Source organism: Pelobates fuscus, chromosome 4 (genome assembly GCF_036172605.1).
Source record: "Pelobates fuscus isolate aPelFus1 chromosome 4, aPelFus1.pri, whole genome shotgun sequence".
Classification (NCBI taxonomy): Eukaryota; Metazoa; Chordata; class Amphibia; order Anura; family Pelobatidae; genus Pelobates; species Pelobates fuscus.
In genome coordinates, this window is record NC_086320.1 from 316,143,396 (window position 1) to 316,155,521 (window position 12,126).

Here is a 12,126-nt window from a genome sequence, read left to right on the forward strand (position 1 = left end):
GTTTAAACCTTTCTCGTACGGTATAACCCCAAAGGTTGCCTCCAGCACCGATCTCCAGGTCCCCCAGGAGACATCTGGCTTCTGAATCTCAGCTACAGGAAGTGTGGAGTGCCGCCGAGCTGGGGTGCTGCTGATTGGCTAGAACGGTCAGCTGATGTTCTACGCCAATCAGCAGTTCAACATCGATAAAGGTAAGAGTGCGCAATTTAGTTTAGATGAAGTTGCTATGGTGACCAGAGTGTCCCTTCAAGTGAATTAATAATGAATTTCAAACTTAACATCAAAATATTAACATGAAGTGGTCCTTTAAATTTTAAATTCACGTTGAATTCTTACTTTAGTGAATAAACATGGCAGTTGATAAAAACCCATGATAATTCCTAGCCATGTATATAATAGAGAAAAGTCTGTAAAATAAAAATAGGCAAAGCACAAAAAAAATCTTTAAAACAAACCTTTCAAAGAATACATTTCAAGTATAAGAAATCAATTCCAGTTTTAAAACAAATAAGTGACACCAGTTTATTTATCAATGTATTTATTATGAGAGTGTCTAAGCCCTGGCTACAGCTCTTACACTCTGTTTTCAATAATGCCCCCAGCTTCATTCTGACATAGAATTATGGTAATTATAGTCAGAACACAGCTGATGGGCCACATTTCTCTGCATGTGACAACAAATTTAACAAAACAGGACAAGGCAATTGGTGCTGAAAAATACACACACATACAAATAGATAATTACAGCCCTTTTCCAAAGAGCTCCATTCTAGCAGGAGATTATTGGTGGTTGAAATTGTTTTTTTCAAAACGCAGCAGCAAGTATTTCCCACTACTTTTCTCATACTGTGATGGAGGCAACAACTGATGTATTAAGAACAGAGGTTAATTAATAAAATTTCAGCTTTTTTTTTTTGTTGTTGCTTTTTTAAAATTTCAGTAAAATAATCACAGCCAAATACTTGACAGTGTTCTTTGTGGCCTCTAAATGCCAAAAAAAAAAAAATATATAGGTATTTAAATATTCAGTTTAGTTTATGGGTCCCAAGCCATTTGCTAAGTCACCTACCAATTACATAGATTCATAGACTACACATTATTTACTTCTTTGTGTATTATCTCTTGACTTGCGTTACTCATCTCCAATGATCTCAAAATGTTAGTATGTTCATGCTGTGACTGGAATAATTAAGACGGTTGGTCATAGAGTATAGTGCTCCATTTCTGTAGACAAATCTAGCAAATATAAGAGGCATTTGGAGAGCTACAGAGAATATAACTCAATTTTTGTAGACTAAGCTAACAAATATAGGAGGTTTTTTTTCTTGGGGTACAATTTCCAATTAAATGGAAAAAAGTGCTCCTTCAGCAAATTATTATTTGTACCACGATAATAGCATTCCTGGGATTCAGAATCCTGACTGTAATACCCATACTAAGTGAGTTTTCCTGACAGTATAAATATGTCCGTATTCTGCTATACACACACATTTAGAGGCAACACAGCTTAGTGTGATCAGACAATACGACAATAACTTAGAAAAAAGCCACTAACAAGCACATTAGATAAAAGATTTGCTTATCCTGGGCTTCAGTTCTTGAAGGCTCATCTCATCTGGTATCTCACTGGAGGTGGAAGTGGAGGTGGTGCAGTAACTAAAAAAAAAACAACATAGTATACAAGTATATTTTTAACTAAAGGGACTCTCAAATAATCTAGCCTCGTTACATTGTAGATTATGGTGCTTGGGTCCCCATCAATGCTGTTGCCTGCCCTTTGCTGCCTATGACTAGAGATTTGTTAACAAAAAACAGCTGCAGCCAAAAACCCACTCCTTTGCTTGATGACATCACAGGAGAGGATATGCTTACCATCTGCCCTGTAAATCTACTTGTATTGTAAAAGTACTTCTACATACGCAAACCTTGCGAGCCCAGACTGTGTTTTACATGCTTGCTCATGGTTTTAACTCTGTGATATGTGCAGCCACAAAAAGATAGCAGTAAAACCAGTACAAACAGGCAGGTAAAAGGGCTAGCTGGCATCTAAAATCTTATATTATATAAACAACTTCCAGATGAGTAAAAATAACATTGAACAATTATGGTAGCTGTAGATAAGTACACTGTTATCTTTGTTAGTAGATTTGGGTAAATTATTTTACTCCACAGATCCTCAATACAAGAAACCACCAAGTATTCTGGAACCATTACATCAATTTGTTTGTACTGTTTTATCTTCCATCTAGGCATGTATATGTTGTTTTGGTTGGAATTTTATAAGAGTGAAAAAGAAGCCAGCTTACCATTTGGGCACTTGCTGGGATAGACACGTTCAAAGGGTTCATATACTTCTGGAGGCGGCAATTCATCCAGTGAATGGAAAGTAAATTTAGATTCAAAATCATCTACGAAGACAACAAACAATGATACAGGCGTAGTTTAAAAATCTATATGGTGTGATTTTTTTGAAATGTAAAGTGTGGATATTGCATTAAGCTGCTATCTGACATTGTTTTACACTAAGTAACACGTTACAGTATCATCAAATAACAAAAAGGGGTTTATACGATAATTCATTGAGATCTGGTACTTCTATACATCTTTGCTACCATAAAATGTGCACTATAACTCACTGAAGTGGTTATAGTGCCTGGAGCCCTCTGGTGCCTAGTTAAAAAAAACGGGGGGTCCAGCAACCTTGGTATAGCTAGCAGGAAGAGTACCTGCCTTAGCCATACTCTCAGGAGAGCAGGGTTGTGTGGGCGGATTTGCACCATTAATCGGTGTTAAAGTATTTGAAAATGGTTTAACACTAAACAGAAGGACAGCACCAAGCACTATACTAACATAAATGGAATTAAGAGTGACCTTTTGAAGACAGACCGACATCATAGAGCGTCATTGGTCATTAAGGTTTTATGCCTCCTGCTCATATATTGTTTTATTCCCTAAATTATGGTTTATGATTTCTCTGGGCTTCATTTGGGGTGGTTAACTTGGTAAATCTGTGCTCTCATTTGTTTGGGCTTGGAGTCAGTGTGACCAAAGTGACGTAAGCTAATAGTGGAGACAATCTGGGCGTAAGCAGCATTGGACATGTGGTCTATGCTGTGACTGAAAGAAGTCTAGTGAGTAGAGCTGATATCTGCATCATGAAATGTGAGCTCCTCAGCAGCAATAAACTTGTGCATTGTAGAATAATACGATCACCACTATACTGACAACTACCTAACCCACCACCCACCAAAAAACAACAACGTATAAACATATATATATATAGATTTTGTTACCTAGGGGGTGACTTGGCTGAGCTGAAGTCCGGTTTGACGTATTCTGAGTAGGTTGCTGCCTGCTGGACAGTTCTGTAAAGGGAGATCTTGCTGGTGGTGGTGGTGGAGGCTTTCCACCAGGAAATGCTGTAAGATAGCAAAAGACGAAGAAAATGTAGTAGGTGAAATTCTGCTCTCTATCCATAGTTAGTTGCTCTGAATACATTTTCTGCAATAAGGCCTGATTGTCCCAACCAAGGAAAGAGAAGGCCCTTCTAAAAACATATTTAAATAGACACTATAGTCACCAAACCAACTTTAACTTAATGAAGCAGGTTTTGGTGTATAGATCATGCCCATGGAGTCTCATTTCTCAATTCTCTGACATTTAGGAGATAAATAACAGCCCTAGTCACACCCCCCTGCATGTGGCTTTCACAGCCTTCCAACACACTTCCTGTAAAGAGTCATCTAATGTTTAAACTTCCTTTATTGCAAATTCTGTTTAATTTAGAATTTCTCATCTCCCGCTCTAATAGCTTTCTAGAACCTGCAGGAGCCTCCTGTGTGTGATTAAACTTCAATAAAATAGCAGGAAATAAAAACTTTTAAAGTAAGTTACATCTGATTGAAAATGAAACCATTTTTTCCATGCCGGCTGTGTCAGTCACAGCCAGGGGAGGTGTGGCTAGGGCTGCCTAAACAGAAACAAAAATGGATAAATCTTACTGAGGTTGGCTTCCATCATCTCAAGATACAAATAAAAGCTGTATTATGAATATGATCACACCTCCCAGCAGATTTAATCACTGATTGTAGGATAAATTATATTCTTTACACCACATAGAAACATAGAATGTGACAGCAGATAAGAACCATTCGGCCCATCTAGTCTGCCCAATTTTCTAAAATACTTTCATTAGTCTCTTATATCTAAGATAGCCTTATATGTATCCCATGCATGCTTAACCCCTTAAGGACCAAACTTCTGGAATAAAAGGGAATCATGACATGTCACATGTTAAACTCCTTCACTGTATTAACCTCTACCACTTCAGCTGGAAGGCTATTCTATGCATCCACTACCCTCTCAGTAAAGTAATACTTCCTGATATTTTTTTAAACCTTTGCCCCTCTAATTTAAGACTATGTCCTCTTGTTGTGTTAGTTTTTCTTCTTTTAAATATGGTGTCCTCCTTTACTGTGTTGATTCCCTTTATGTATTTAAAAGTTTCTATCATATCCCCCCGTCTCGTCTTTCCTCCAAGCTATACATGTTAAGATCCTTTAACCTTTCCTGGTAAGTTTTATCCTGCAATCCATGAACCAGTTTAGTAGCCCTTCTCTGAACTCTCTCTAAAGTATCAATATCCTTCTGAAGATACGGTCTCCAGTACTGCGTACAATACTCCAAGTGAGGTCTCACCAGTGTTCTGTACAATGGCATGAGCACTTCCCTCTTTCTACTGCTAATGCCTCTCCCTATACAACCAAGCATTCTGCTAGCATTTTCTGCTGCTCTATTACATTGTCTGCCTACCTTAAAGTCATCAGAAATAATCACCCCTAAATCCCTTTCCTCAGATGTTGAGGTTAGGACTCTATCAAATATTCTGTACTCTGCCCATGGGTTTTTACGTCCAAGATGCATTATCTTGCACTTATCCATATTAAATGTCAGTTGCCACAACTCTGATCATTTTTCTAGTTTACCTAAATCATTAGCCATTTGGCTTATCCCTCCTGGGACATCAAACCTGTTACATATCTTAATATCATCAGCAAAAAGACATACCTTACCATCAAGACCTTCTGCAATATCACTAATAAAAATATTAAAGAGAATGGGTCCAAGTACAGATCCCTGAGGTACCCCACTGGTGACAAGCCCAAGCTTCGAATATATTCCATTGACTACAACCCTCTGTTGCCTGTCACTCAGCCACTGCCTTACCCATTCAACAATATTGGAATCCAAACTTAAAGATTGCAATTTATTGATAAGCATTCTATGTGCAATAGTGTCAAACGCCTTACTGAAATCTAGGTAAACAATGTCTACTGCACCACCCTGATCTGTTATTTTATTTACCCAATCAAAAAAATCAATAAGATTAGTTTGGCATGATCTCCCTGAAGTAAACCCATGCTGTCTCTGATCTTGAAATCAATTACTTTCCCCACTACTGAAGTAAGGCTTACTGGCCTATAGTTGCCCGACTCCTCCCTACTACCTTTCTTGTGAATGGGCACAACATTCGCTAACTTCCAATCTTCTGGGACTACTCCTGTTAACAATGATTGGTTAAATAAATCTGTTAATGGTTTTGCTAGTACACCACTAAGCTCTTTTAATAACTTTGTGTGTATTCCATCAGGTCCCATTGACTTATTTGTCTTTACTTTTGACATGTGTAATAAATGACTTATTTGTCCTTTTTCCTATCTGAGGTCCCTTTCCTTCATTTTCCTTCATTTTCCTCTGTAAATACTGAACAAAATATTCATTGAGGCAGTCAGCTAGACCTTTATCATCATCTACATACCTTCCTTCTTTTGATTTTAATCTACCGTAATTAATCCTTGTTTTACTTTCCTTTTCTCATTTATGTATCTAAAAAATGTTTTTTTTTACTGACTGTGCTATTTTCTCTTCTGTGTGAGATTTGGAAGCTCTTATAACCTGCTTAGCCTCTTTCTGCCTAATCTTATAGAGCATTCTGTCTTCCTCACTCTGTTTTTTTTTATAATTACTAAATGCTAACATTTAGTTTTTTACTATTTTGGCTACATCTGTGGAGTACCACAGTGGTTTCTCAATTTTTTTGCTTTTACTGACAAGCCTAATGCAATTCTCTGTTGCCTTCAGCAGTGCAACTTTTAAATAATCCCATTTCTCTTGGACTCCATTTAAATTGCTCCAATCTGATAATGACTCCTTTACACATATTCTAATTTTATAAAAAAAAAAATCTGTTTTTTTAAAGTCTAAAACTTTTGTTTTTGTGTGGTGTGACTCAGTCACTGTTCTTATATTAAACCACACTGGCTGATGATCACTGGATCCTAAACTTTCACCTACAGTAATATCTGATACCAAATCTCCATTTGTTAACACTAAATCTAGTAAGGCCTTTACGAGTGGGCTTCTCAATGACTTGTTTTAGAGACAATCCTAGTAGGGAGTTTAGAATATGTGTGCTCCTGGCACAAGCAGCTAATTTTGTTTTCCAATTCACATCAGGAAGATTAACCCCTTAAGGACACATGACGTGTGTGACACGTCATGATTCCCTTTTATTCCAGAAGTTTGGTCCTTAAGGGGTTAAAGTCACCCATGATGAAAACTTCCCCCTTCATTGTCATTTTAGCTATTTCCTCAACTAGTGGATTATCTAACTCTTCTATTTGTCCTGGGGGCCTATAAATCACACCCATGCGAGTTACTGTGTGATTACCAAATTCTAACGTAACCCAAATGGACTCTATGTTCACCTCACTAACTTTTATTAGGCTAGATTTTATGCTATCCTTCACATACAGGGCTACCCCTCCTCCTTTCTTGCCATCCCTATCTTTTCTATATAAAGAGTACCCTGGTGTTGCTATGTCCCAGTCATTTTTCTCATTATACCATGTCTCAGTAACAGCGACAAAACCTCTGAACTGCTCACTGAGAACATTTGTTCCCTTTTGAGAAAGATGCAAACCATCTTTTTTGTAGTTTATTTCCATTCCAAACAGAGCTACCATGAGAAATAAAGCCAAATCCTTGCTCCTGACACCATTCACCAAGCCAACAGTTAAAGTCCCTAATACGCATCCGCCTGTCGCTCTGAGTGTTACGCACAGGCAGAACTTCAGAGAATGACAGTGTGGAAGCAACCTGCCATATATCATTGGCAAAAACACTAAAAACTTCCTTAACCTCTGAAACCTCAATGCAAGCCAAGTCATTTATCCCTAGATGGACAAGTACATCCAATTCCCCTTCCTGCTTTGCTCGCTTAACAATATTACAAATACGTCTCCTGTCTCTGTGAGCAGTAGCTCAGGGAAGACATCTCACAAGACCACCATTGTCCATCTCCACACCTCTTATGATGGAATCCCCCAACAACAACTGCTTTCTATTAGGCCTTACCATAGTCTCCAAGCCTGTCTCCACAACACCACTACCCTCAGTGCCTGAGCCTGTCTCCACAACACCACTACCCTCAGTGCCTGAGCTTGTCTCCACAACACCATACCTTGGGGTTATGGCCCCTCTATTCTGCCAAGGAAAGCACTGAATACATTCTGTATTATCGTCCTGGGTGTGATGACTCCTAATGTGAAGACCATTGAAAATCAATGGCCTTCAATGAGAAAGCCTCTGTCAGTGTGATGGACCACTAGAGGAATGGTTTAGGCAAAACTTAAAGATTGCCGTTTCTTAAAAAGACAATGTTTTTTCGTTTCCAAAGAAAAGGGACAGGGTTTTTGAACCAAAAACACTGCATTAAGTATGGTGGGAAATGCCTGTTACATCATAACTAGGAAAACAAAGAAGGAAGTTTAATTAAATAATGCTGTTTTATAATGTTTTTTTCAGGCTAATTATTTTATTATTACAATACAATAGCAAACTTGAACAAGTTTTATACCTGGAGGTTTGTGTATCCTTGGAACAGTACCATGATAAGGAGGCACAGAATGTTTCACAGCAGGAGATTTTGGTGGTTTCAGTGGCACACCCTGGTCAGCGGCACAAGGTGGTGGCGGTGGAAAAGGCTCTGACAATCTGCGCCTAGCGGACTGAGATAATGGGGGAGGTGGTGGCGGAGGATATGATGGGTACTCAAGGACATCTGGTGGTGGAGGGAAAGAGTCTGGGACCTCGTAAACTTTGCTTGGTTGTCCAGATGGCAGAACCTCCAAATATACACAAGGGTCAGGTGGTGGAGGGGAAGGGCTTGAGTACTCTTCTATCCTGGAAGAATATAAAGAGGGTGGTGCTGGAGGAGGGTGAAGAGGAGGTGGCGGAGGTGGTGGTGGGAAAGACTGTGAATGAGGCCTTTGGAACTTTGGAGACTTGTTAGTTTGAGACTGCAGAGGTGGTGGTAGTGGTGGTGGAGGAGGAGGAGCTGCGTTGGGATTTACTGTACATTTTGCAGGCCTTTCTTTATATGGAGGGGGAAGGGCAGCAGGAGCAGCTGGCAACTGTAGTTGTGGTTTACTACTGGCTGGTGGGGCTGGAGGTGGAGCTGGCGGTGGAGCTGGAGGCACGGTGCCTAAAACAGTTGGTCGTGGTGGCGGGGTTCTCAATGCAATACTTGGTGGTGCAGAAGAAGGTGGTGGTCTTGGTAAATCAGGTGACCTCTGAGCATTTTTCGTGTTAGCAGATATTTGGTCGTGGGGCTTTGATGCACTGTTTTTCATTCCTGGAAGCTGTATGGCCGGTTTGGGTCCTGCAAACAGAATAGTCAAATGTGTAACCAATAACCACATTCCCTAATGTTAGAGGTGAATATTTATGGTGCCATAATACTAGTAATAATAACTATTTTGCACCTAATGCTCTTTAGTATATGGACATAACAAAGCAGCACAATAGAAAAGCCATCTAGTTGGTGTGCCTCCAGCTTCAGGGCTGTAACAGGTTGAATGCAGTGCTTCAAATCTGTTTTTAACCCCTTAAGGACCAAGCTTCTGGAATAAAATGGAATCATGACATGTCACACACGTCATGTGTCCTTAAGGGGTTAATAACTGTCAGCATTACAATTGAGATTCCCATCTGGCACTTAATTAAAAGCAATAAGTTTATTTGGCCAGAAATATGCATATCTGTAGTGAAGCTTCAAGTAAATGTGAAATTTAGAATTACCGGTAGTTGATGGAAGAAAAAGGACATTTTCTCTCATTAAAGTATGCCTCGCTCCAGAAAAGGTTGGGGAACCATGGCTTAGGGGAGGCCATGAATGCTATTTCATGGCTTGCCTCATACTTTTTTATTTAGATGCATGCAGGTACCAACTGATAGCCTAGTCAGACCTACGCACAAAATCTACAGCTGTACCTTACGTAATCAAAATAATTTCAATGCAATTCAGATATGGTTGAATAAAAATGTTCACCACATCATGCAAGATATGAAATACAATCTATATGTTGTGTTGGCTGAGGGTGGGGTCATTTCTGTGCTTCAACTTGAAATTCTGAGACGTATCCATGTACTTACCTGCGGAATCTCTCTGACCTGGAGGTTTCAATACGGGAAATCCTCCGGCAAATAATCCCCCGGAGGGAGGCGCCATTGCTGCTCTTCCATTCCCAGAACTGTTGTTCTTTTTTGAATCTGTACAAGAAATGGAAAATATAATAAGCAGATTCTACTATGCTTAATCTGTAATTTCTTCAGCAATATCGTCTGAGAAGCAATCCAAAATGTGAATGGAATTTACTTTATAATTTAAGATACCAATCATAAACCATGGGAGAAAATGGATTTGTACTTGGAAATTGGTTAAAAGATATATCTTAAGATCTGCATTAACGTGGATTATTTGCTATATAGAAAGTTCACTTATCCCTTGTTGCCGTAACTGTATATTTGCAGTGAATGCAATATATTGACTGACAACAATGTCCTGTCCTGATACTTTGACAGCCTGTGAAAAGCTCAGTGAGCATCATTGATAGTTTAGTACTACTTTAATACTCATCTGACGACCCCTCTTTCCTGCTTGCCCTCTACAGTACAACGGCCCCTGCTTGGCAGTACTGTCACGATTACTATATGACCCAACACGCAAAGCTTTGTAATAGATAATTATACAGAAAATGAACAAGGACAACGTATACCGTGCCTTAGAATGGCCGGACTTAACGTAAAAGAGAATGGTCAAAATACAAGCCGAGGTCAGGGACACAGAAAGAGACAGATCAAGGAAACTAGCCAACGGTCAAGGAGGTAAGTCAAAATGCAAGCCAAAGTCAAATACCAAAAAATAATCAAGAGCAAGAACGCACTTTCTGACAATCAACTAGTGGAAACCACAGCAGGGCACTGATAAAATAAAAACTATTAAGGGTTTATATATGCCTCTCTAATCACTAATAGGCCGGATCGTGACCTATGACCCCAAAACATGTTTGCACTTTGATGACGTGATGTCACACGCAGGTTGGCACCATCTTTGTGTTTGGAGGGAGGTATGTATGTTATTTATACAGGAACCGCAGTGGGCAGCGTCCCTTAGAACGCCACACTGGCTGGGGACCTGAACACGAGAGGTTGACCGCACTGAGCATGTGCGGTCACACCGATACGAAAATTCCCCCAGCAAGGCGCAAGATGCACATGCCGGAGTAACATCACAGCAACTACAGTAAATGTGCTTTAACCACTGTGACACAGAGCAGGATATTCACCTGGAACAGGATTCTCTTGCTCTCCCATGTCACTTAACAGGATAGACCACTGTGCTATTGTTACAGAGATCTATGCTGGTAACTGACAGGTGAGGGAAATAGACATATTTTTTTTTTAAAGATTTTTACTGACGTTTATACATATGCTAGCTATTCTGAACAAGGTATAGATGGAATGTTCTGACATTCTAATGCAATTTATTTACTACATGTTAGCCATGCTTCTCTTTTGTACTTTGTCTTTGCTTTCATCTGTTGTTCTTCCTTATCTGATCCCTATTTATCTCCATATTGCCACAAAGTATGTGAAAGTATGCCACTAAAGTAATGATCTCTGCTTCTCCTGTTATTAATCTCATTATCCAGAACATCTATTCAGTTACATGAAAAATTATTATATTTTTAGTAGCAAACTTCACAGACACTGCACTATATATGACAATTCACAATACATAAATTAAACAAAAAATAAATTAAATCTAAAAAAAAAAATACACACACTTTACTTTGCCGGATGTAGGTGCTATATGAGGAATATTACATAAAAAAACGTATGAAACCACTTTGTCCAGCTACTGGGGTGGTCATTGAGATGGAACCTTTCACATTATTTAGGTTTTACTGGGGACATAGTTACAGTGCATAGAACAAGGACAACATGCATCTTCCATTGGGTTCTGGTCATCAAACAAGTGCTACAAAAAGTGTTGGGAAACATTGTTGTAGACCAGTGGTTTTCATCCAGTGTGAGTCAAGGTGTTTCACAAACACATGGACCTCAGGGTTGAAATAGACTTAATGCAGTCCTTAAAAACTAATATTTATTAAGTGTCAGCATTAAGATTCGGCAATTAATTAAAACTAAAAGCTCAGTTTGGCCAGGAGTATGTACATCTCTCAGGAAATCCTTTGGTCAAATGTAACATATATAATCTTCTGATGAATGTCACAGTAGGCCACCTAAATGTTTCTCTCTTTGGGGTACAACTTCGTCTAAAACAGTTTGGAAACCACTGTTCTAGTACCTGTGTCCTGCGTTGACAAATACCATCCATTCATAAAACAAGGTCTTCTTCATCAGGAAATGTCACACATCGGATAAACTTGACCACGTATAATGTATGGTAAACGTGTTAATGCAATACAGCAACATTATCCTTCACATTGTTCAGCTACATAAACTCACCTTCAATCTGGGGAGCACTTCGATCATTGACTTGTGTGACTTTCTTCAGACGAGCCCCTTTGTGTATGTCTGACAATAATGCTGATCTGCCCTCCGAACCTTCCTGTTTAGGTTTTAAAGGTCCAGCTCTGTTCTGTTAATAGAAACAATAAGACATGGAATGATAACGTGCTTTAGATCTAATAGTCAGAAAGTAAGACACAGTGCAAACACATGCAAGAAAAATCACAACTGAAAAATAGATTGCTGGAG

The 12,126-nt window shown here is 39.1% G+C and overlaps 1 protein-coding gene across 2 annotated transcripts in view; it reads right to left on the bottom strand.

Moving 5' to 3' along the window:
* Nucleotides 1-521: 521 nt before the first annotated feature.
* The window catches only part of WIPF3 (WAS/WASL interacting protein family member 3), a 60,949-nt gene continuing 49,344 nt past the window's right edge, over nucleotides 522-12,126 (bottom strand). Inside the window, exons 3-8 of one of the 2 annotated variants that reach the window (XM_063452327.1) lie at nucleotides 11,875-12,007; nucleotides 9,496-9,612; nucleotides 7,919-8,722; nucleotides 3,294-3,419; nucleotides 2,307-2,408; nucleotides 522-1,656 (exon numbers count right to left, since the gene is read on the bottom strand). In XM_063452327.1, the coding sequence (XP_063308397.1) occupies nucleotides 1,607-1,656; nucleotides 2,307-2,408; nucleotides 3,294-3,419; nucleotides 7,919-8,722; nucleotides 9,496-9,612; nucleotides 11,875-12,007 (1,332 nt within the window). In that variant the 3' untranslated portion in view covers nucleotides 522-1,606. Of the gene's footprint in view, nucleotides 1,657-2,306; nucleotides 2,409-3,293; nucleotides 3,420-7,918; nucleotides 8,723-9,495; nucleotides 9,613-11,874; nucleotides 12,011-12,126 lie in introns of both variants that reach the window. The other variant, XM_063452326.1, reaches the window with a different exon arrangement.